Source organism: Uloborus diversus, unplaced genomic scaffold, assembly GCF_026930045.1.
Source record: "Uloborus diversus isolate 005 unplaced genomic scaffold, Udiv.v.3.1 scaffold_1183, whole genome shotgun sequence".
In the NCBI taxonomy this organism is placed as follows: domain Eukaryota; kingdom Metazoa; phylum Arthropoda; class Arachnida; order Araneae; family Uloboridae; genus Uloborus; species Uloborus diversus.
The window spans coordinates 6,027-33,071 of NW_026557858.1; the positions used below are offsets into that span (position 1 = coordinate 6,027).

The 27,045-nt window shown below is 35.5% G+C and overlaps 1 protein-coding gene across 1 annotated transcript in view; it reads left to right on the forward strand.

Moving 5' to 3' along the window:
• The first annotated feature begins 2,720 nt into the window (after positions 1 to 2,720).
• The window catches only part of LOC129232351 (uncharacterized), a 43,769-nt gene continuing 19,444 nt past the window's right edge, over positions 2,721 to 27,045 (forward strand). Inside the window, exons 1-4 of the mRNA XM_054866500.1 lie at positions 2,721 to 2,801; positions 4,815 to 4,902; positions 12,547 to 12,593; positions 25,790 to 25,919. Coding sequence (XP_054722475.1) covers positions 2,721 to 2,801; positions 4,815 to 4,902; positions 12,547 to 12,593; positions 25,790 to 25,919 — 346 coding nt within the window. The remainder of the gene's footprint in view (positions 2,802 to 4,814; positions 4,903 to 12,546; positions 12,594 to 25,789; positions 25,920 to 27,045) is intronic.

Sequence of the window (27,045 nt, forward strand, 5' to 3'; positions counted from 1 at the left end):
AAATGCGTAACCATGGAAACACAAAATAAAATAAGTTTAAGGAATTAAAATGTGAAAGAAAATGGTTCACAATTTGAATGGAATCGAGATTTCTGAAACTTGATTTAAAAAGGCTTGTAACTTTTTTTCCTTTCGAGATAAAAGCTTATTTTTTCAACCATAGGTCGAGTAAAATCTGGAGTAAAAAATGTTGCTTTTTCCAATGGCGTCAAAAAGAAAGCTGTGGGACAATTCCTTCACTTTTTATTGATTTATTTAATGAAGAAAGCAGTACCTAAATTTCAGCTAAGCCTAAAAATATTCGAGCTAAAAACGCAAATAACTCCCGCTGTAATAAAGTTAGAGCATTGAAACAAATAGCGTAAGACGCAGAAAATTCTACCCTTTTGTACGATATGTAATATTAATATGTGCAAATAATTTTCCACCACCATATTTGGGCATTTATGTAAAAATTGGGCCTAAATTGGAATAAAAAAAGAACTATTCATCAAACTGTTTTTGAACTGGTCTGCAAACCATTTCAGGACTTAAAGGAACAAACTGAAAATTTCAGCGCAATCGGCCCGGTAGTTCTCGAGTTTTGCGAGTTCAAACACACAGACGCTTTTTGGGGACTTCATTTTATACTATGTAGAGACATGTACCCTAAACTAAAACTTTTAGGAAGGCAAAAATTCTCAATCTGTCGAATGAAATTCTAATTTTTCTGAAAATGATCAAATACGTCTATATATCTAATGAGAAGGAACATTAGGCCTCTTTGAAAACAATTTCAAAGAGGAAAAAAAGTCTCAAAAATCCAGTTTGAATAGCTCCAAATTTGTCGAATAAGGATTTTTTTTGGAACACCACAGTGATCTCCCAGTGGAGCGTCCCTGCTGCTCCTTGTATATAGTTTTCCCTGCGCTACATGTCTTGCAAGATTTGAAAGGCTACATGACTGCTGATGTAATGCTTTTTGTATTACTTGCTGATAAAGATCACTTTCGATCAAATTTGAAAATGACAGGAAGCAGGAATTTAGGATTTAGAAGTAAAACTAATTCAATTTAAACATTGGGGGGGGGGGGTTCAATTTGTGCTATAAATGGAGAGAAATTGAAGAAATTCAGCACATAGGGAGGTTTTCAAGATAAACAGATAGTCTGTTTAATGAAGAGTACATAGTGTAGTGTGATTAAAAATGAGAAAGTATTAATTTTGTGGGGAGGGGAAGCGATTATTATTTATACCTATTTATTCCTCCCCCTCTCTATATTCTAAAAACTTGCATTAATCGTCTTACTCTTACCGTTTAATTTTATCCAAAATTTTTAGCAGCTGCTAACTACTTTTGATGAATCTTTCTGAGGGGGAAGATCCCAGCTTCGACTATTATTTTAAAGGATAGGACCTGAGAAAATATCCACTATCAAGAAAGTTAGTCAAAAACAAGAAAAGTGTTCTAGTTTTTTTTTTTTTTTTCGCAGTGATTTTCAAGAAAAAAATTCAGAAATGTTGACCTACATATGAGCTGCATAATAACTCTTAGTGTAACTTAAACTATAACTTAAATAATGATAGAATGATAATCAAATATGAAATATCTACTGTTTTTTCCAACATAACTTTTTACAGTAGTATACCTTATGTATTCAAAACCGAAATTATCGCCAAATGGTAATCAAGATCATAAAACCTATTTCCATAAGTTTTCCAAAATGAGTAGAATGAGTTTGGCAACTCCATTACTGGAACTTCATACTGTTCTTTGCAGCAAGGCTTTATTTTGTGAAACAAATCAACACAATAATATGTAAGTACACTTTTTATAAGTTGAGGTTAAACCAAAATCAAATATAAATGTACTGAATTATTTATTTTTATTCTTCTCTGGGACCAGGTACGTATCACGTTCTTAGAAATGAAAAGTGCTACTTGAAACAGATACAACAGCAATATATTTTAAGATAAAATATAAACTAAAATGCCACATGCTTACTCGAAGCCTATCTTCCCATGACAATTGCAATAACTTGATGACGTCTATTGGTTGACCATATTCTTCAAAAATGGCAACAGTGTTATGTGGGTTGTTAGCATCTGGCAGCAAAGGTACACAGTATCCAAGAATCTATAAAACAAAAAACTCACCATATTAGCATGTACTTGAACAAGAAAAAAATCTTGGAAAATGTCCCAAACATTTCTATTATTACAAGTAAACAAACAATGCAGTAGAGTCTCAGTCATCTAAGTTTCCGCTTTAACCGAGCTATCAAATATTTCGATTTACAAAAAATGATTCAGGGCTTTTTTATGTAAAAACTCTTTAATTCTCATAAAGTATTTTTAAGTTAGCTTTTTAATTACTATATGAATTGGTATGTGCCGTACTTGAATAAATTTTGTACTTGTTGAATAAGAAACATTTATACCTACTTTTTCTTTCCTTTTTACTTTCTTCTGTATCTAATATGTAGAAGAAAGTATTGGATTCGTGCAAATTTTCGAACTTTGATGGATTTGAAAGTTTTGAGGTGTGCTGAGTCCATTTAGACTATTTTTGGAAAATGTCTGTGTGTGTGACCAGTTTTTTGTGGCCGCTCTACAGCAAAAACTACTCCATGAATTCCCAAAATTTGGTACACATATGTGCCTGTATGTGAGCTGGTGCACATTGGTTTTTGGCGCGAATTCCTCGAAGGGGGGTGGAGCAATGGGACGTTTCTTGAGTTATGCGTGCCTGCTATTACCCAGGAAGTAACAGGCAGAATCAAACAAAATTTAGTCCATATGTTTCCCCCTACCAAGAGCAGGTGCTGATTCAATTTCGGTGTCAATAGCTCAAACGGGGGTTGAGTTATAGAACGTTTTTTGTCGTCAATTGTGACTGCTGTATCTCAAAAAATAACAAACGGAATCAAACAAAAATTCATCAACAAGTTGCCCCTAGAGGGTATAAGAGCTGATTTCATTTTGGTGTCAACGGCTGAAAAGGGGGTGGCGCAATCAAACTTTTTTTTTCCATTGTGAGTGCCATATCTCAAGAAGTAATGCTACGTTCTGGATGAAATTTGGAACAAATTTGAATCCATATGTAATAGGCTTTTGTTAAATTTTGGCACCAATCGCTCCATGGGGGCTGATTTATTTATTTATTTATTGTGTGTGTGTGTGAATAAAAATAGCTTTGTAATTGCAACAATAAGAAAGATAATTCGCAATAGACTGTCCTCTGCGTATTTCGGTGAGTTTAATTGTTGGAAAATGACCAGAATATGCCAATGATTTAAACTTTCTAACTGTTGCAATCTTGTGTTTGTTAACAAAGAAATGTTTATGATTATTTTAAACAAGGCTTTTAAAAAAATTTCAATTTTCATTCTTTGCTTTGCTTTTGAGATAAATCGGGAATTGTGATGGTCCCATAACTTTTGGCATGTGTAATTTTTTTTTTTTTGGAAATATTGCTTCCTCGTCAAGCTTGGGGAGGGATCAGAATTGTGAAAAAGTAGAAGAAAGGTTTCGTGATGACCACAACATACTAGTTTATACTCTGACTTTAAACAAGGTTTTGGGTTATTGATCCACAGTAACTAGGATAATTGACTCTACTGTACGTGAGATACATATTTTGAAGTTTTACCTTTGCAATATTTGGATGAGAAAATCGACTGTAGTATAGCTATTTCCCTCAAAAGTTTGGAAGCGGACAGTAAGAAACAGTCGTACAAAAATCTATCTTCTTGTAGTAAACATGAAGTTTACATCATGACCTCCTACATTAACAATCTTCACGGACAGGAAAGTATTGTTGATTTTAATTTTAAATGTTGATTTAGTGTAACCAGATGCGACAAAATAGAAATCGTTAACATTTTGTAATGTGGAGCAGTTTAATTCGGTTTTTGTCAAAGATTCCGATTTAGAACTCCGATTAGATGCTGGTGCTAATCGCCATTTCATTATTGACTCGAACAAAATTTTTCATCAACTGGCCAAAAAAATACAGATTGGCCCCATTTTTCTCGGGGGTAATGTGCGTTGCCTTTTGTTCAGATTACAAGTTCCGCCGTTTAAGCATTGAGGGTTATCTCGATCATATATGAAGTAAAACAATAGAGCGTTAGTAAAAATAAATAAATAAGAAAAATGATTTCAAAATATAAGAATAGAAAACAACTGAGTTTTTTGCCTATGAAAAAAACCGAAGCATTTCTGTGCAACATTGTTTATTTTTGCGAAAACAAAACAATAACGTTAAGTTACAGTCACAGTTAACTAGTTTTTGCATGAAGACGGTTTTATTTCCGTTATAATGTGTCAGAATTTCAATGATTCACCTTTCAGTGGAAATTCTTTTTATAATGAGCAATTTTCAATTGTATTATTAGCTTAAAAATTTTTAACATAACGTAGCTTACTATTTAAAATAGTTTCGTTTTGTCTTAACTGGACGATGGAAGCAGAAGAACAGAAGCAGACTGAGATAAAACCCGAGCAGCGTTTTTTAAAAATCATGAATGAATTAAATGAAAGCGATTTATTATTTATTGAGAAATTTTTAAGTTCTTTTCAAACTTTAGGTGGTAATGAATCAGGGTTGATTGATTACAATCATTTCAAATCACTTTTCTTACAAGTAAGTCTTAATCAGTAATATTCATCTTTTGTGTACAAAAAGTAAGTCTCTGCCATAATTATAATTTCTTTCCAGAAATTCAAAGAAGATGGCAAAGAAGCCTTGCAGTGTTTAGAGGCTGAAAAATGCGTTGATACGGATAGCTTTGATTTTATAAAATTATGTAAAATTATTTTAATGACAAAAGCTGCCTTCAACAAAGTTTCAGTTGAAAATAAGAGAATTCTTCCTTCAAGTCCCAGAATTAACACCCACACCTATACCAAAAAAACGAGGTGAGTATGTATTTTTAGTATAGCCCTTTCTCCCATTTCCTGCCTTGTTTTATACCTTATTTTTTCTACTTGTTTGTTTCGGAATAAAAATGTTACCAGCAAATTTCACAAGTGTACTAATAAAAATGAACTTTTGAAGTTAGTGAACAAAACAGTTTTGCCTAGTTTAAGTGTTTTTAATTTTTTTTTATGAGGGAGCATGAGCAAAACCAAAAAAAATATATATATGCTTGAAAATTGTTTAAATTTCTGAAAGGAAAGCAAAGCAATATATAAACGAAGAAATATGTTTGTGCTGAAAATTAACTGAATCAATTAACCAACGTTTTGAAGCACAAAAATTGCAAATTACTGCACTTCTTTGAATTGAAAAAGGTGTTCCTTGTAACACTAAAAACACGTGTCAGCAGTAATTTGCAATTTTTGTGCTTCAAAACGTTGGTTAATTCATTTATTTAAAACAACATATATTCTGACATAATAAGATGTCAAACACATTATTCACATTTACACTGAAATAATCCTCCTATTAACCACCAAAATAGTCTAAAAATTGCATTACTGACAAAACTTTCCAGGGGGAGTGCCCACAAACTCTCCTACTTATGCACTATAATGTTTAAACAGCTCAAGCAACAAACAAATACATAACTATCTTCAAATTTTATTTACAATTGCAATATTTGTGTTTCTTTATATTTGGTATGAAAACTGGTAAAAAAATATAGTCCATCTTGATATTGCAACGTTTTTTTTTTTTTTATTTTTTTTTTTTTTTTTATTGACAACATACATTTTGAGTTTTGTGTTCTTGGTCACACAGGACCCGTATTGCAACCTTTCTTTCATAAGGAAAAAGTATAATTGAGGGCCTAAATGGCTGCTGAAAATACTTCACGAGTCCTCAAACGGATCAAAAGTTGAAGGGTTTTAATTTGGATAACCCCGACCAGGGATTTAGAATATTTGTACGAATTCTTCCACCTTTTTTTTTTCAATTTTTTTATTCTTTGTACTTTAAACTCTTATAACTTTCATAGCTGCCAACTTGTAAGATTTAGCCTTACATTGTAAGATTTTGGGAGGTATTGTAAATTTGTAAGATCTTATGGAATAATTGTAAGATAATTAGGTTTTAGATCTCTAGTATTGCTTTTTTTTATGAGTTTCCTGTTATGTTGCTTCAGAAGAATAGAGAAACTGCAGATGAAGAGCCTAAGATAAGCTCCAAAGTGAATTTCGCTCTCTACAAATAGATGATTTGCCTGATGTTGTGCTAAAAAGGGAGAGGACGGATAAAAATAGGCTGCTTTGGAGAAATTAGTTAATGTCAATGGTTCATTGAAGTATGAAAGGCTCTCCTTTTCTATGCTTTCCATTCTAGCCATACCTCACAGCAATAAGAATATTCAGTAGTGTCAGAAAGGCGGGGACAGAGCTGTGCAGTTTTCTGTCTGATAATAACCTGAATAACATTTTAATCATTAAGAATTTACACAAAAAAAACTATTATTTTGAATACGTTATTGAAATAAAATTTTTCAATGTTGCTAAGTCAGCAACGTAAGAAAGCTTAAGTTTCAGCAAAAGCAGCTGACTGCATTAATTTACGAAAGAAAAAGTAAGAGTATTAGTTTCTTCTAAAAGAATATTTTTTAAAGATTAATATTAAATGATGCATCTTACAGAAAAATATTAGGACAATATTTTAAAAGTGCTATGTAAATTAAAAATATGTTAAAATTATGAGCTCAGACTTCACAATAATTATTTTTTACATATATGGAATAAAAAATAATAAAAAGGACCTATTTTTGGACCATTTTAATTTGCCATGCGGTTTTCATATAAGCTGAAAAGAAGTCCATCATAAACTTTTGATTTGCTTTCTTACCCGCCATGACTCTTCTAGTTAAGCATATATGCATTTTTTATAATGTTTAATTACTAATTCTATGGAAAACAAAGTAATGGACAGATCACGATAATATATACCCTTGGGTTTAAAACCAGTTAGTTACAAGTCTTCTTTCGTACTGACCTTAAACTCCTATAATACTCGAAAAGCAAACAAAAGTGATTTTTTTGACAGGAGGTCTTGGCAGAGAGCTGCTTTTTATTCAAACAAACACAAATCAGTACTTAATAAAAAGTTAACCAGTTTATGTAATGTTTCTTCTAATCTTACAACTTATAACCAGGGTTGGGTTTTTGGGACTGTCCAAAAACTGGTTTTAAAACAGGACAGGTGGTTTTTACCGTCCCTAAACTGTCCAAAAGTGTCCGAAACTGTCTTAAACTGTCCAAAAACTATGCTACAGGTGTTATCTAATCAATTCGTATTTACTGCAATATTTGTAATGCATAATTATAGATAATAATGAGGTTTAATTAATGAATATTTGGTAATATTTTTCTCCAGAATGTTAATTAAAAATATTTTACTTAAAAAAATTGCCAATAACTACTACATAAAAACTTTCTTATGTAACAGTTGGTAGAGTTATGAAAGGAAATTCACAACACAACCAAGACAACTAATTTCAGTTCCGTTTATAACTCAAAAGGAATATTACAAAAATGTGCAATATTTAGGAGCCAAAGAAAAAAAAATTTAAAATGGTTTTTTCAAATAAGTTTTACATGATGGTTTAACGAAAATTATTTTTTAAATCATGGATGAAAGAACAAGAAATTGATGATGAAAACACTTATGTTATAAAACTAGTGCTATTCTTTTTTTGTTCATATTTTTAATATAATACATTCTGTAACTATAAAAAAAAAATTGTAATTTATTGCGTTTAAGTCAATTATAGCACCATATTTTGAACACTTTCTTTTGCATACATGCATAAATGTTGAAAAATTTGGTTTGTGGAAAAAAAAAAAAACTCCTGCATGCAAATTGAAATTTTTATTGTAGAATTTAATTTCTATGTAACTAGATTAAAATCAGCTACATAAATAAGTTATATATATATATATATTATATATATACAAATACAAAATACAAATACAAATACAAATGTGACGACCAGCAACAGGCACTGGGCCCAGCTAGGCTGGTCCTAGTCAATTAATTAGTCCCCAATGAAGATCAATGGCCCTCTTAAAGCTATCCACTCCCTTGCTCATTACCACCTCTTCCGGTAAGCTATTCCAAGTGCCCACGACCCTGCTAAAGTAGTAGTTTTTTCCTGATTTCCAAGTTAGCCTGAGATTTAAATAGCTTAAAACAATGACCCCTTGTCCTGCTTTCCCCGCAAAAATTTAATCCATTTACATCTTTCATTTTGATAAATTTAAATAACTGAATCATGTCCCCTCTGACTCTCCTTTGCTCCAGGCTTATACATGTTAAGCCTATTAAGTCTGGTATCATAATCTAAATCTGAGAGTCCCCCTTACTAATTTAGTTACCCTTCTTTGAACCCTTTCCAATACAAAAATATCTTTTCTTCAGATAAGGCGACCAAAACTGAACAGCATACTCCAAATGAGGTCTTACTAAAACTCCTATATAAAGGCAGAAGAACTTTCTTAGATTTGTTTGAAATAGATCTATTGATGAACCCAAGCATTTTGTTGGCTTTGTTACTAGCAATACTGCACTGTTGACTAAACTTGAAGTCCTGATTTATAAAGACACCCAGATCCATAACATTTTCTGCCTGATTTATGACTGAACCCTGTAAACGATATCTCATACGTTTTATTTCCACGACCCAAGTGTAGCACTTGACATTTCCCTACATTAACTGCCATACCCCATTTATCTGCCCACTTAGTAATATGATCTAAATCCTCTTGCAGCTGTTTTACTTGTTCTTCATTTTCGACAATCCCCATAACTTTTACATCGTCAGCAAAACAATTCATGCTTCCAGAAATATTATCATTGATGTCATTCATAAATATAATAAACAAAAGAGGCCCTAAAACTGATCCCTGAGGAACCCCACTTAAAACATATATAATATATATATAATATATATATATATTATATTATATATATATATATATTATATATACTATAATATATATATATATATATATGTTTTGTTTTTGATATTTTCTCACAAAATCTCAAAAAGTAGTTTTGGACACAATGGTTTTTGAACAGGATGATAAAAAACCCTGCTTTTATTTGCCCACCTGCATAAACATAGGGAAACTTGGTTACTAATATAAAAAAGCTAAATAAAATCATGCATACAAATTGAAATTTTAATCAAGAATTCAACTTCTATATAACTAGTTTTAAATCAGCTGCATAAATAAGTTGAATGTTCTCATTGAATAAATGTTCTATTACTTTGATACATTTTATTCTGTTTTTGATGTTTTCTAACAGAATACAATTTTTTTTTAATATACTTTTGGACAGTTTTGGACACAACGGTTTTGGACAGGATGGTAAAAAACCAGGGTTTTTACCGTAGTGTCCAAAACCTTGCCAACCCTGCTTATAACTTACCAAAAGTTAATGTTAATGCTGTCGTCAATCTTTCAGATGTTTCCTTAAATTCTGTTCAAGTTAATGCTTTAAAATTCAATAGTAATTTTGCGGCCCCATCTAAACCGTCGTTTCCTCTTTTAATTGCTCCGGTCGAAAAGGCCTTGAAATTTAGTGCTTTAACTTCCACACAGAAGGATTCAATCCGTCATCTCATTTCTAACAACATCAACTTCAATTCACAGTTCCATAACAACAAGCTATATAATGTAACTCGTACCGTAAGAGATTTATGTGCTAACTCTGATTTAGTCATTACAAACGCTGATAAGGGGGGCCAAATTGCTGTTCTAAACAAAAAAGATTATATCAACAAATGCAATAACTTAATTTTAGACGGGCCATATGAAAAAATCAAACAAGATCCTTGTGGTAAAGAATTAAAAACTATCAGTAACGCCATTAAGTCATCTCCGTTGATTCCAGATTTTCACAAAAAACGCTTGATTCCTTCTGTTGCACAATGTTCCAGATTCTACGCTTTGCCTAAAGTGCATAAACCACTCATTCCTCTCCGTCCCATTGTTTCTAACATTGGTAGTGCTTCTTACAAATTGGCCAAATTTTTAGTTTCCGTTTTTTCACCTCTTCTTTCCTGCAATTGTTTTACTGTTCGGAACTCTCTTGACTTTGTTCGCAAACTTCGAATTTTTCAGCTAAATAACCATAGAATGGCCTCTTTTGATGTGAAATCACTCTTCACTAACGTGCCTGTTGAAGGTGCGTTAGACTGCCTTAAAATGAGATTAACTGAACATCACTTTTCCGATTTTGAGATCAATGAATTATGCAATTTAACACGTTCTTGCTTAAAACTAAACACGTTTGTTTTCGACGGTAATTTTTTCCGTATGACTGAAGGTCTTGCTATGGGCAACCCTTTGAGTCCAATTCTAAGTGATTTGAACATGCACTATTTCGAACTTAAATTATTTAAAATTATACAATTTGATTTTTACGTCAGGTACGTTGACGACATTTTTGTGCTTTTGGACTCGTCTGTCAGTGACCTTGATAACCTTTTATCCATCCTAAATACTATTGACCCTCATATTCAATTTACTGTTGAATTGGAATCTGGAAATCATCTTTCTTTTCTTGATGTGTCCATCACTCGTCATAACAATATGTTTACAACTACTGTTTTCCGTAAACCCTTTGCTGTTTCTCTTCCCCCCCACAAGTTATCCGTTCACCCTCCTAAACAAAAATTGGCTGCTTTTAGATCTTTTATTTACCGTGCTTTAGCCATTTGTTCAAATTCCAATTTACTTTCATCAGAACTGAATTACCTACGAGGTATTGCGGTTGATCGGGGATTCACATCAGATATTATTGATACCATTTATAAGAAGCTATGTAGCTCAGCTAACAAAAATCAAACACCTGCTCCTGTGAACTATTTGAGTTCCGTTGTCTTACCCTTTTTTCCTAAAATCAGTCTACAAATTGCCAAAATCTTAAAAAAGTTTCATTTTTCCGTCACTTTTTCTCCTGTTACATTATAGTGTTTCCTGCCAGTGCAAATTGGCCTACATTGGGCAGACTCGACGATCCCTCCAATTCCGGATAAAAGAACACGAAAATTACGTCAAAAAACAGGATCTCAAACGCTCCTCTATTGCTCCACATTGTTGGTCTTGTGGCCATAATTTTATTTTTTCTTCCACCAAAGTTATTCACGAGTGTTCGTCCATTCATGATTTAGATTTTTGGGAGTCATATTACATATGGAAAAATGCTAATTTAATTGTCAATGATTTGTCTAGCACTCCCCCTTTTCCTAATGTTTGGAAGTCTGTTATTTGATTTATTTTTTGTCCGTGACGTTTTCTCCTGAGTGCGATTTGTCCTCTGTAGTTCTGACGTAACCTTGACGTCATCGTTTCCGGTACTGCTCTCATATCTTTTACAACTCGTCTCTCATTCCAATGTTCGCCTCGACTGTGTTTTAGTCGGGTTGAACCTGTCTTCGTTTTTAATTGCACTGATGATGGCACTTGTATTTTAGAGTGCCGAAACAGCTGTTTGCTGGTTTTTTAACCTTTTTTCATTTTGAATTTGTACTTTATATACGTTGTCATATTTTATTCACTATGCAGTACAAAGTTTTCGACTACTTTTTATGTAAAAGTGATTTTGTTCAAATATTCTTTCCTATTTATATGATGTAATAAGTAAAAAAATGTGTATTTACATTGTGACAAAATAAATCAAAAATTATTTAATGGGTGAGTTCAATTAATTTTATCCCTTCGAGAGGAGCACATAAACTCTCAATCTCCCCAAAAAGCTTCGCTACATCACTTAAAGCCTGATTCAAATACTTTTAAAGCTTAAATTTTGTGTTTATATACGAAATTTACAAAAAAAAAATAAATAAAAATAAAAATAAAGGAAAATTAAAATTGTATAAGTAGCGTCATTTTCCAAAGGTTTTTTCCTCCCAATTCTCAAGCGAAGGAAGAAAATGCTTAGCAGACAGACTTTTGGGACATTCGATCTGTGGACAAAGGTGGAGAAGAAACCCGCCCACAAGTGGGGAGCTGACCATTTCCGCCAAAAGGCCATAAATCACTCACGTAGTGGCAAATCTCGTACCTTTATAAGGGGGGGATGGAATTTTCTAGTTTGTGAATTGCAATAGGCTCACCTTTTAAATGATTACTGTTGTTCTAATAAAGCTATCAAAAATATTTTAACATCTTTAGAAAGCTTAGATTATACGCTATGATTTGCTTTTTTTTTTTAAAGTGAATACTCCTTATGGTTTGTCAAAAATTCACCTTTTCTCAAAGTTCAAATACAAGTTTGTTTTAAAAAAATTGAATAATTTTAATGAAAAACCACAAAAACTAAAACATGCCATAGTCGTGATAAATTAAGTCCAAAAAAGAAAAGTTTAAAAATCTCATTTTCCCGATGAGCTATCACTCGAATGAGAAGACATTCTGCCCCATAGGTTAACATAGGGAGTCGAAAACTGGGAATCTGTCTGATGCCGCCTCTTAAAATCTTGTTTACGAATTAAGTATCATTTTGAGAAGTGTATTTTACATATACATTTGCAATTAAAATGTTTGTGCTATCTTTTTTAATGTCTTACTTTTTTTTTCTCTCCGTAGCAAATGCTGTCACATCAAGAAAAGTTGAAAAAATTACAAGTCCTAAGGTAATTGTTTTTCGGGCAACAAAAAGAAAAGTTTCAGTTTATGATTTTTTTTTCGGTACTATATTTTTATAGTTGAAGCATATAGAACCAATGTAGTGTAAGTGACAAAATTAAAAATTTGGAGACAATTAGTGCAAATGGTTCAAGAAACTCGCATATGTTTTGAAGCAAGAAATGGTACTAGCATTCCTGGTAGGAGCTGATCATACATGATTTCAAAAAACTTTTCGATGAAAGCCCTGGGGTTTGACCTTGCACATGTTTCACTCAACACGTGAAAAATTCCTCTTACGTTCCTTTGCTTCTCACTGTCTCGTAGGGCCGGATTTAAGAGAGAGCAGGCGAACAAAAGTGGCAACCAGCAACAGACTCTGCGCCCAGCTAAGTTGGTCCTAGTCAATTTACAATCGCCAGTGAAGATCTATGGCTCTCTTAAAAATATCTACTCCCTTGCTCATTACTACCTCTTCCGGTAAGATGTTCCAAGGTTCCACTATCCTGCTGAAATAATAATGGAGAAGTTTTCGATTTTTCAATTTTATTTTTATATGATAGAGTAACATGTAAGAACATCATAGGTGAAAAAATTTTTGCGATACGATAAGTAGTTTTTTTTAAATTAATTTTAAAAGTGCAAGCGCTTGTGACGTCAAATGGCATAGGAAGTGACGTCATGTGCTCTTCCAATAGGGGAGAAGCCGAAGGTCACCCATTCGACTTCGAAGACGAAACGTAAAAGGCTTATCTCCTCGCATTTAACTCCTCGCGTTTCTGGAAATTAAACCTCTCATCTTCTCGGAAATATTCGAATATCATCATTGATGTTACATGAGGAAGATTATTTAGATTGTGCTTTAACAAATCCAGTCTCCATACTGTGTTCAAAAGGATTATTGAATTTTTAAAAGATAAAAATATCAGCGCGCTCAAAATGTCCCTAGTGAAAACAAGGGATCTTCGGCGGAAGGCTGCCCATTCGCGCCCTGTGACGTAGGCTCGTGACGTTTCAGAAGAGCGCACTTTTGCGCATGGATTTTTAAAAATTCATTAAAAATCAACCACAGCGTTTTAAAATTCGGCGATGGTGCATTTTTTAGTCTTGAGGATCAAGCCATGTTAGCCTGAGAGTTAAATAGCTTACAACAATGACCTCTTGGCCTGTTTTCAGTGCTAAACTTTAGCCCCTTAACATCTTTCATATTGTTACAAATTCTGTAAATAGTAATTATGGTAGGAACGTAACCTGTAAATAGTTTCCCGTAATGAATATACAACCCCTTTTTCATATGGCTAAAGTATATGACCCCTATTTCCTTTTTGTTCATTGATAAAATTTGATAACGGTCTACTACTTTACAGAAGCGTGTGGAATATTTGAGAAATTTCTTTTCGGTGTATTTAAGCCGTTAGCGATGGATAAACAGTGAGTTTCGATTGAGGATTTCGAACTGAGAGTGTGTATTTGCTCTGTTTATAGCGAGGCATTTTGCTGTGTTGTTTTCGTATTTGGAAGTAAATACGTGTGTAAACGTTGAGTTTACGGTGTTGTGTGATAATTGCTTAATTGCTGATGAATAATTTAGCAGTTTTTGAAGATCTTTCCTGTACATAGTGTAAATAAATTTCCTGTGTTTTTATCAAGAACTGTGTCTTCATTTCAAGAAAGTGGAAGTCGCACCGAATCCGTTACAATTTGGCGCCCAACGTGGGGCTACTTCAGGACTTTCTTGCAGTAAGTGTGACTTTGGACATTTTTTTTCATAAAGACTTTATAAATTTGGACTTTATTTTTATGGTGATTACCCGCGCAATGGATGAACAATTAAAACAACTTCTTGACGCAATCACCTCTGTGAAGAATGATATGGCGGCTAATCAAGAACAATTGAAAAATGATATGGCGGCTAATCAAGACCAATTAAAAAGTGATTTGACTGCAAGTTTTACTGCAAATCAAGAACAATTAAAAAATGAATTAGCGACTAACCAAGAACAGTTAAATAATGATTTAACTACTAAAATTACTACAAGTCAAGATGAAATGAAAAGTGACTTAACGTCGATGAAAACCATGATGGAGAATCAACTAACCGCCATGGCAGATAAAGTCGATGCTCTGGAAGAAAAATTTGATACTGTGGAAGAGCGTATCGCCAATGTGGAAAATAAGTTGGAAGAAGAAGACAAGAAATTTACCTCATTTAAGGAAGAAATAATTAAAGACATGGAAAGGAGATTGGCGACCGCGGAAAGCAGCTCTGTACAGTTTGGCGCTCCCACATCGGTTGCTCGACCGTCCATTAAACCTGCCACATTTGATGGGAAAACTTCGTGGCAGGTTTACAAAACTCAATTCATGATAGTGGCGGAAGCGAACGGATGGGACTCTGCTACCAAGGCCTGTCATCTTGCAGCATCCCTGAGAGGAGACGCAGCGGACATTCTCCAGACCCTTCCGGACAGCCTGCGCCTGGATTTCGCCGCCCTCACATCTGCGTTGGAGCTTCGCTTCGGTGAGAAGTGCCAGAAAGATTTCAGCCGACTCCAGTTGAAGTCCCGTTTCCAGAAAACCGGGGAAACCCTGCAAGAGCTAGCGGCGGACGTCGAGAGACTGTCTCATCTTGCTTTTTGCGACTGTCCTGCGGATGTTCGAGACAACCTGGCACTCAACTACTACATCGACGGGGTTCGAGATCCGGAAATCCAGAAAGCTCTACGGATGGCGGATGTCAAAGACCTGAATTCTGCCGTTGTGTATGCGATGAGATACGAGGCCGCCCAAGAAGCAACCCGTGTGGATCGCCATCTAATCCGGACTCAGGAAGCTGATGAGTCTGATTCCAGGTCGTCCCACCTCGCTGAACTTGAGAGACAACTCGGTGACTTGACAAGACATTTGAGCAGCATAACAGCCCAAAAGAAACAAGAGCAGAAATGCTGGAAATGCGGTAGTGAAGGACACCTGCAAAGGAGTTGTCCGGCTCGCCAAGCTACGCGAGGGAAGGAAATCACCACCACTAAAGCTCTGCAGATTTCCTCTTCTAGTAGTGGCAGTGATGGACTTTTCATTTACGCACATGTAAATGGGAACCCCTGCAGACTGATTGTTGACACTGGAGCCAATGTGACAATCATTAGGACAGATGTGGCTCGTGAATTTGGATTGAAACTGCTGTGGACATCGCCACGCGTAAGTCTCCAGACTGTGACAGGTGAAAAAATTGAGATTGACGGTAAAGTGGACTTGGAAATAGTGTTTGGGAATGCCACCTACCATCATACGGCATTCGTCGCTAATATCACGGACCCCTTCATTCTCGGATTGGACTTTTTGAAGAAATATGACTTCACTCTCGACTTCAAGACTAATGAGCTGCACTCGATGAGAGAAGACATAGCCGTTTTCCCTGCAGAGAGTGATGTAAAATCCGCTCATCAAATAATAGCTCAAACAGATTTATCGATTCCCTCAAGGTCAGAATCATTAATACCTGGCTCCCTTGAAGAAAGCAATAGTTTTCGATTTGGACTCATTGAATACCCTAACCTAAGCAATAGCCTAAAAGGAGTACTGGTAGCATCTACGCTTGTGGACCTTTCTAAGGATGTAATTCCTGTGAGAGTCGCCAACGTGAGTGAAAGGCCAAGGAATATCCGAAAAGGTGAAGTGTTGGCAACTTGTACTCCAGTAAACTGCATCATTAGAAGAATCAATTCCCCTGAGACTGTGTCTTCTGAGTCCTTGACGTCGAAGTTAATTGGGAGTGCGCCATTATCGAAAGATCAAAGAACTGCTGCGGAACAATTGGTGGATGACTTCAAGCATCTGTTTTCATCAGCATCGGAGGATGTCGGCCGTACGAATTTAACGCAGCATAGGATTTACACTGGAGAACACCCCCCTATTAAGCAGCATCCAAGACGACTACCATTCGCCAAGAAGGAAGAAGTTGAGACCCTCCTGAAAGAGATGAAGGAGAATGATGTCATCGAACCGTCATCCAGTCCTTGGGCTTCTCCCATCGTCTTAGTCCGAAAGAAAGATGGCTCCACCAGATTTTGTGTCGATTACCGACGGCTGAATGAAATCACCAAGAAAGACAGTTACCCTCTTCCACGGATAGACGACACCTTGGACACTCTTTCCGGACACAAGTGGTTTTCGACCCTGGACTTGAAGAGCGGCTACTGGCAGGTTGAGATAAACCCTGATGACCGAGAAAAGACAGCATTTAAAACTGGAGAAGGCTTATGGCAGTTTAAAGTGATGCCCTTCGGCCTCTGCAATGCACCAGCTACGTTCGAGCGTCTTATGGAGACAGTGTTAAGAGGACTTTCCTACGAATCCTGTCTGGTCTACTTAGACGATATTATCATCGTGGGACGCAGTTTCGAAGAACATCTGGCAAATCTTAGGAAGGTGCTGCAAAAGCTTAAGGAAGCCAATCTGAAGTTAAGCCCGTCCAAATGTAATTTGTTCCGCCGGAAAGTGAACTACCTTGGTCACATCATCTCTTCTGAAGGTGTACAAACCGATCCAGAAAAGGTATCTGCGGTCAAGAGTTGGAGTCGTCCCGAAAACATCCATCAGCTGCGAAGTTTCCTGGGGCTCTGCACGTATTACAGGAAGTTTGTAAGGGGTTTTTCCAACATTGCACGACCTTTGCATAAGCTGACGGAGAGCAAGCAAAAGTTTGAATGGTCCAAAGAATGCGAAGATGCATTTCTACGACTGAAGGAGGCTTTAACATCAACGCCTATCCTCGCCTATCCTCAGCCTGAAAAATCCTTCATCCTAGACACTGATGCAAGCAACGAGGGCATCGGAGCTGTTTTATCCCAAGAAATTGACGGAAATGAACATGTCATCGCTTACTGGAGCAAATGCTTATCAAAGTCGGAGCGAAATTACTGCGTCACCAGAAAGGAGTTACTGGCCATAGTGAAAGCTGTAGAACACTTCCATCATTACCTCTACGGCCGAAAATTTCTGCTTCGGACAGATCATGCCTCATTAACTTGGCTTTTGAACTTCAAAAATACGGAAGGCCAGATAGCCAGATGGATACAGCGGCTCCAGGAATATGACATGGAGATCAAGCATCGAAAAGGGTTATCTCACGGTAATGCTGACGCTTTATCAAGGAGACCCTGTCCTGAGAACTGCCACTATTGTTCCCGAATCGAGAAACAGTATGGAACGACTAGCCCTACCGCCTATCCGGTGACAGTGACTCCAACATCATCAGAACCTGATCCATAGAGTGATGACCAAGTTCGAAAAGATCAACTTGAAGACCCCGACATAAAACCAATTTTAGAGTCGACGCCCTAGCTGGCAGGACGTTTCCATCTTCAGTCCTGCAACAAAAAGATACTGGGCTTTATGGAACTCACTCCATTTACGGAACGGCGTGCTACACCGGAAATGGGAATCTGACGACGGTAAAACATCTAGGTGGCAGTTACTACTTCCCCGATCAAGGATTTCAGATGTTTTGAAAGAAATACATAGTAGTGCGACTGGAGGACATTTTGGTGTCTTGAAAACCCTCAATAAAGTTCGGGAGCGCTTCTTCTGGAGCAAGGCGAAGGATGACGTGGAGAAGTGGTGCCATTCTTGTGACGCCTGTGCTGCTCGTAAAGGACCGAAGAAGAGAAGCAGAGGGAAGCTACATCTGTACAACGTTGGAGCTCCTTTCGAACGAATTGGGATCGACATCCTGGGTCCTCTACCAAGAACTGCTGATGGGAACAAATACATTCTTGTTTCCATCGACTACTTCACCAAATGGCCGGAAGCATATCCCATTCCAGATCAAGAGGCTACCACCGTAGCAGAGACTCTAGTCCAACATTGGATCTCGAGATATGGAACACCTTTGCAGATTCATTCCGATCAAGGGAGGAATTTCATCTCTGCTGTGTTTAAGGGCCTATGTCAAATTTTCGGAATTGAGAAAACTAGGACAACACCCCTACACCCACAATCGGACGGCATGGTGGAGAGATTTAACCGCACAATCCTGAACAATCTCTCACTTATGGTATCCAGAAATCAACAGGATTGGCACAAGAAGCTACCTTTGTTCCTGCTGGCCTACCGCAGTGCTGTCCACGAGACTACCGGATACGCCCCATCTCAGATGCTCTTCGGACGAGAGCTTCGGCTACCTTGTGATCTCGTCTTCGGTCGTCCTCCGGATGCGCCTGCATCGCCTGAGGAGTACATCCAGGATCTCCAGGCCCGGTTGGAAGACGTTCATAACTTCGCACGAGAGCGAATCAACATCGCGGCGGAAAAGATGAAGACCCGATACGACACAAGGTCTACTGGACATGAATTCAACGAAGGCGACAAGGTTTGGTTATGGAATCCCATCCGACGGAAAGGTCTGTCACCCAAATTGCAGTCGCATTGGGATGGACCCTACAAAGTCCTTAACCGACTAAATGACGTCGTAGTGAGGATCCAAAAATCACCTAATGCAAAACCTAGGGTTGTACATTATGATCGGTTAGCCCCATACTATGGCCATAGTTCATGAGTATTACGTAAACAACCATGGTTGATAACATAAAAGTTGTAGATAATTTTTTTTTGCTTTTAATGTTTAGTAATATTTCTTGTTATTATTGTGTTTCCTATGTATCTGTTAGTTATTAATTAATGTGAATATTTGTAAACTTTTGATAGAAGTTCGACACCCTTTCTGGGGATTGTACTGCCCGGGACGTGCAGTCCTTAGGAAGGGGGCAATGTTACAAATTCTGTAAATAGTAATTATGGTAGGAACGTAACCTGTAAATAGTTTCCCGTAACGAATATACAACCCCTTTTTCATATGGCTAAAGTATACGACCCCTATTTCCTTTTTGTTCATTGATAAAATTTGATAACGGTCTACTACTTTACAGAAGCGTGTGGAATATTTGAGAAATTTCTTTTCGGTGTATTTAAGCCGTTAGCGATGGATAAACAGTGAGTTTCGATTGAGGATTTCAAACTGAGAGTGTGTATTTGCTCTGTTTATAGCGAGGCATTTCGCTGTGTTGTTTTCGTATTTGGAAGTAAATACGTGTGTAAACGTTGAGTTTACGGTGTTGTGTGATAATTGCTTAATTGCTGATGAGTAATTTAGCAGTTGTTGAAGATCTTTCCTGTACATAGTGTAAATAAATTTCCTGTGTTTTTATACAAATAAATATACTAATACAAATGTGACGACCAGCAACAGGCTCTGGGTCCAGCTAGGCTGGTCCTAGTCAATTAATTAGTCCCCAATGAAGATCAATGGCCCTCTTAAAGCTATCCACTCCCTTGCTCATTACCGCCTCTTCCGGTAAGCTATTCCAAGTGCCCACAACCCTGCTAAAGTAGTAGTTTTTCCTGATTTCCAAGTTAGCCTGAGATTTAAATAGCTTAAAACAATGACCCCTTGTCCTGCTTTCCCCGCAAAAATTTAATCCATTTACTTCTTTCATTTTGATAAATTTAAATAACTGAATCATGTCCCCTCTGACTCTCCTTTGCTCCAGGCTATACATGTTAAGCCTATTAAGTCTGGTATCATAATCTAAATCTGAGAGTCCCCTTACTAATTTAGTTACCCTTCTTTGAACCCTTTCCAATACAAAAATATCTTTCTTCAGATAAGGCGACCAAAACTGAACAGCATACTCCAAATGAGGTCTTACTAAACTCCTATATAAAGGCAGAAGAACTTTCTTAGATTTGTTTGAAATAGATCTATTGATGAACCCAAGCATTTTGTTGGCTTTGTTACTAGCCATACTGCACTGTTGACTAAACTTGAAGTCCTGATTTATAAAGACACCCAGATCCATAACATTTTCTGCCTGATTTATGACTGAACCCTGTAAACGATATCTCATATGCTTATTTCCATGACCTAAGTGTAGCACTTGACATTTCCCTACATTAACTGCCATACCCCATTTATCTGCCCACTTAGTAATATGACCTAAATCCTCTTGCAGCTGTTTTACTTGTTCTTCATTTTCGACAATCCCCATAACTTTTACATCGTCAGCAAAACAATTCATGCTTCCAGAAATATTTTCATTGATGTCATTCATAAATATAATAAACAAAAGAGGCCCTAAAACTGATCCCTGAGGAACCCCACTTAAAACATCACTCCAATTAGAATGATTTCCTCTCACAACTACTCTTTGCTTCCTACCAGTAAGCCAATTTCTAACCCAAAGTAAAGTTTTTCCTCCTATTCCAATGTCAGCTAACTTGCTGAGAAGAGCAACATGCGGTACCTTGTCAAAAGCTTTTTGAAAATCAATATAAACAACATCCACACGTTTTTTGTTATCTAAAGCTGAGGTAACCTTGTTGTAGAAATGCAATAAATTAGTAGTACAGGATTTACCTTTCCTGAAACCATACTGCAAACTAGTCAACAGACTATTAGTCTCTAAGAACATCATGATCTTAATTTTGATCAAAGTTTCGAAAATCTTACAAATCACCGAAGTCAAACTTACAGGTCTATAATTCCCAGCAATACCTTTAGACCCCTTCTTGAAGAGTGGCATTATGTTAGCCAGCTTGCTTATAATTAAGTGCTTCTTTAGTCTCCCTGGAGAACCACATGGGCCAAATTTTGGTACTAACACCTTTTCTCCTAAATGGAACATAGTCCCCAACGGTTTTAGCAAGTTTATCCTTAAATTCCGTCCACTGCTGATCTACGTCGCTATTTTCCAACCCTGACGAAAAAACCTCTTTCAAGCTCTGCCTAAGTGCAACAAAATCGGTGTTTCTGAAATTGGGCACAAACCTAAAATTATCATCTTTGCACACTTCAAATTTAACCCGGAACCTAATGCTGTTATGATCACTATCTCCAATATGCTCCCCTACACTCAACCCCTGAACAAAACTACCTATGTCACAAAAAACTAGATCCAAAATGGCCTCCTCTCGAGTTCCCTGAGTTACAACTTGATCTAAGAAACAGTCACCAATTACTTTTAAAAATTCCTCTTCTTTGCCATTACCAGGAAAAAAATTATTCCAATCAATACCCGGAAAATTGAAATCCCCCATTATGATAACGGATCCCTTACTGGACATGTCACTGATAATACGGTACATCTGTTCATCTTGTCCCTGGTTTGAATTAGGTGGTCTATAAATGTTTCCAAAGCGTAGCTTTATGCCCTTACTGCTCATCAACTCCAGCCAAACCATATCAATATCAGTAGGCTTATTATTTATGACCAATTCATTGCAAATAAAATTGTCTCTAACATAAAATAAAACCCCACCACCTCTTTTACCTACTCTATCCTGTCTGAATAAATTATACCCAGCAATATGTAATAACTCTGCATCAGATTCGGTAGCCCATGTCTCTGTAATTCCGATAACATCCAATCCATCAAGAACTGTGTCTTCATTTCAAGAAAGTGGAAGTCGCACCGAATCCGTTACAATATTAATAAATTTAAACAACTGAATCATGTCCTCTAGGTCTCTTCTTTGCTCAAGACTACATTTTTAGCATTCTAAGCCTGGAATCGTAGTCTAAATGAGAAAATCCATTTATTAGCCTCGTAGCCCGCCTTTGAACCCTTTCCAATACATTAATATCTTCCTTAAGATAAGGCGACCAAAATTGAATATCATACTCCAAATGAGGTCTTACCAAACTTCGATATAAGGGCAGAAGAACTTCTTTATATTTGTTTGAAATAGATCTATTGATAAACCCAAGAGTGTTATTGGCTTTGTTACTAGCCATGCTGCACTGTTGACTAAACTTTAAATCCTGACTTATTAAGACGCCCAGATCAGTAACTTTTTCTGCCTGACTTATGTCTGAACCTTGCAAATAATAACTAAAACTATTTTGCAAGGTGCCCATCCTCCAACAGTAATGGTGCCCCCCCCCACCCCCAACATCCCACAAAGACCCTGATCTGCTATGAGAATGAGAGTCCCCCCCCCCTTAAAAATAATAATAAAGGCATTTAAAAATCCCCTCCTCTAAAAATTTCAATGGTGTCAACCCACTTAGTGGGCACCTCTGTTTTATATTTTGATGCCATCATCAGCATTGGTGATAGTATTGAATGTTCAGGAGCCCTGATTGGAGGTCAGAGAGGTCATTGTGATCTACCAGAAAATTTCTTCAGCAAATTTTACTGACAATTCCCTATATTAATAGACTATTGAAACATTGAGGTTTTATTATTATTTTGTTTTTAACATTGTCGAGTATCCTTTCCCATTAGATGTGATATAGTTATGGTATATGTACAAGTTCGTAAGTCAGTAAAATTCAGTAATACATTTGTTAAATTGAGAATTTCCTCTTTTTAAAACTTTTCATTTGTTGTTCCAATGACATAAATTGAATTACATTTAGTTCTTCGTGAATATTTCAACAAAAATCAGCTGTGTCACCTTTTAGTGATGTCTGCATTGATAAAATTTGGCATTGTTTCTGAGTGTTGGTGAACTCATGAGGCATCTAACAGAGTTATACCTTTATATAACGCTGGATGAGAAGCAAAGGGATGATGCGACAAAATAAATATTTTGAGTTAAATGAGTACAAAGTCTGAATCACTTGCGATCCTTACTGCAATTTTTCTCCCTAAAAACTTTCTTTACAGCAACACCAGATAGAGTTACCACTAATATGTGTTGCTGCAAAATAGATGGGAGTTTCTCATATCATTTGCTCTTGTAACCTCAACACTTTCAAATTTGTCACAGACACCCCTTTGTTTTTTTGTGCCTCATATATTAAAAATAACGTCCAGTGCCAAGCATATAATCTATACATCTATATTCTATACTAATATTATAAAGAGAGAGGGCGGATTTTTGTGTGTTTTTATATGTTCGAAGTATATCTCCGGAACCACTTCACCTATTTGAAAAATTCCTTCACTATAGGAAAGGTGCTTTCTTACTGAGTGACATAGGATATAATTCGAAAAAATCGATAAATAGTTCTTTTTTTATTCCAATTTAGGCCCAAATTTCACATTAATTCCCGAATGTAGGAATGAAAAATTACTTGCACATATTAATATTATATATCGCTGAAAAGGGTAGAATTTTCTGCATTCTAAATAATTTGTCTCAGTGCTCTAAGTAAGGCAAATTACGGAGGGAGTAATTTGCCTTTTAGCTCGAACTTTTTTAGGCTTAGCTGAAATTTAGGCACTACTTTCTTCATTAAATCTATCAATAAAAAGTGAAGGATTTTTCCTTTGACACCATTGTAAAAAGCGACATTTTTTACTCCAGACCTCTCTCGACCTATGGTCAAAAAAACTTAGCTTCTACTTTCAACGTAAAAAAGAGTTACAAGCTCTTTTAAATCAAATTCGAAAAATGTCATTTTGATTTAGGTTGTCAACCATTTTATTTTCGCGTTTCCATGGTTACACTTTTTGAATCAATTGTTTCTTTCCTTATTTTGCATTTAATTTCTTAAACTTATATTATTTCGTGTATCCATGGTTATGCTTTTAAAATCCATCTTTCACATTTTAATTTCTTAAAAGTATTTTAATATCTGTCGTCATTGTTTGGAAGGGTAATTTTGCATGGTGTTTTTTGTTTTTTTTTCTTTTATTCAAGCCTGATGGTTGAATATTGTTGACACAGTTTTTATTCTCAAGGTAGACTGGGCAAAGCCGGGCAACGCAGCTCTTAATATATAAAGATTTGAAAGCTACTATTAATGTGGTTTTATACCTTTTTGTTTGTTTGGCGAAACATATATTATTGCCAAAGAAAAAACATCCGCCTCACTCGCAAAAGGGCTGGGTTCCTGTAGAGTGGTCGCTTGGCGCGTTAGGCACTGAGCAGTTCAGTCTAGGATTATTGTTTTAAAGCAACTCTAATTGTAATTCATCGTTTTGGCAATTTGTTTTGAAAGAAAAGAAATTTTTTATTTGTTTTTATCCGAGTGGGATGTACGACATTTTCTTCTTTTTTTCTTACGATGATTTTTGAATTTCCACAGGATCTTTTTTTTTCTTTAGACGGATGGATTATGATAGCGTGGTTAACAGGCAAGTTTGGCGATAAAGAATAGAGTTGCAGAACTATTTTTACATTTGATGTCTTTTTTGTTTATTTGGGGAAATATATTAAATTACAGTAAAAACCGCTTCACTCGCTAAATAGAGTTTTAAAGCAACTGTAAATCTAATTTAATGATTTGATGGAAAGTTTTAATTTCCAAAGAAACTTTAATAGTTTTTTTTTTTTTTTTTTTTTTTGGAAAGGTGTGTACGCATTTTATACAAAGAAAAATGACCATTTCACATCAGATGGGGAGGGGGCGTCAATTTTTTTATTTCACTGACTTCCATTAAATTTTTAGCACGGACATCACTGTGCGGGTACTGCTAGTAGTTCATAAATTGATGGTTCAAATCAAAATTAGATTAAGGAAAAAAAAATGCCATGAACAACCATTTAATTTTAATTCAATATTTTCTATTTTTAACTAAAATTATTTTTTTAGTTTTCAAATTTATTTAAAAGGGGAAACTTTTTGAAATTTAAAACATATTTACCTGTTATCTATCCTTATTTTTTAAAACAAATAAGAAAATGATATTCAATTTTGTTTTGATAAAAATTTATAGCACTTTAGAGATTAATAGCCTATATTTACTATTATCTACTCTAAATATTACTGGTTTGTATGCTCTATACTCAAATTTTAAAGCAATTTTTAACAAGTATAGGAGAAAAAAAGCTTTTAAATATGCTTCTAAAGTGAGGATTTGACTCAAATCGAAGAATGGTCCAAAACCTGCATTATTTTCAAAGATTAAAATACCCAAAATCGAAATGTATTAGGTTACGTTCAGCTCAGAAATTAAATTGTTAAATTTAATATTAACTAAACTAACTTTATAATTACTACTATTTTCATTGTTTTTGGCAACCGGAAGTAAAACACAGGCATTATGACAGATAATGTAAGTTAAGAAAGTCTTAATGTATTATGCCAAACCAATTGTTTAAAATTGATGATTCAAATCAAGGTTTTTGACTTGGTCCTTTGTTCATATTCCCCATGCAACAAAATGTTTTCATACTTATATTAAAATAAAGACAAATGAGCATAAAATAGTTACAATATTTATTTTTTTTTTCCTTTTCTTTTTTTTCTTTCCAGAAACGTTTCACTCACAAAATCAAAGGAACGTTATACAATTTAATTGAAGATTGCTTTTCAAACAGGTACCTGCTAGACATTGCAGAAAACACTGATGTAGAGATTTTAGTGAAGCCTGTTTCACATTTAGGTAAGTAAACTAAATTTAACTCTTGTTAAAATGTAGGATGTTTTGCCCTTTTATAATCAGACATACAATGTTATTAAATTCATTGAAATCTATTTTAAATTAGTTTAAACATGCATTATACTTATGAGTATTCAACACAGAAAGTCGGGGGCGTAGCTAAGGGGGGTTTGGGGACAACCCCCCCCCCCCCCCCGAAATGTTAGTCTCAAAAAAAAAAGAGAAAAAGAAGAGGGAAGAGAAAGAAAGAAAAAGAAAAAAAAATCAAAACGACTTTTTTCTGAGTAACAAAGGTCAAAAATTCACTTCGCTTCCCTCCCCCCCCCCCCCCCATGCCATTGAAAATCTGCTCCATGTGTGACCCTCAAGCATAAAGACGCCTCCCTCTGCTGCGACAATTTTTTGATAATCGAATGAAATTTGACTTTTCGCTTTAGAAATGAGATTGATTTGTTAAATCCACGTATATGCAGCCTTTCTTTGTCATAGATTCTGCAAATTGTTAAATATGTTTAATTTTATGAGCCGCGCAATGGGAATATTGCATACAGTCGAATCTGTATATTTCGAATTTCACATTAAAGAAAAAAAATCGAGATAAAGAGTTTTGAAATACTGGGGCTTAAGAAACTTTTTATAGAAATTTGAAATATGAAAAATGATGGTGAAAATTTGAAATCGATACTAAAGACAATATGGGCTCTTGATTAAAATTCCTCTTTATTAGTTTTGTTAGGTATTTATTCTATTATTACATTATTGAGTGCTTTATTGCGAGTTTAAGGAATCATTTTGACAGTAAAAGAAACTTTAAGCATATCTTTTTCAAGAAAAAATCTTTTATTGCTTTTTAGTCCCTGATTTTTTTTTTTTTTTTTTGATTCATTATTTATCCTCGAGGTTAGCAATTGCAGCAAATCTAACTTGGCCAGTATTCTACAATTTTCCTTTTTTTATCACTTGAAAAAAACTTATACTTTCTTTCCACTCCTATCATTTCGGTTTGCTAAGGAATCACAATTTTAAGAAAGAGAGCAACAAAAGAACAGTACTAATCCAGATAACAGCGAAATGGCTTTTAACTTGAAGGACCTTTAACCATGAACTTAAATGTTCATCTTACATATGT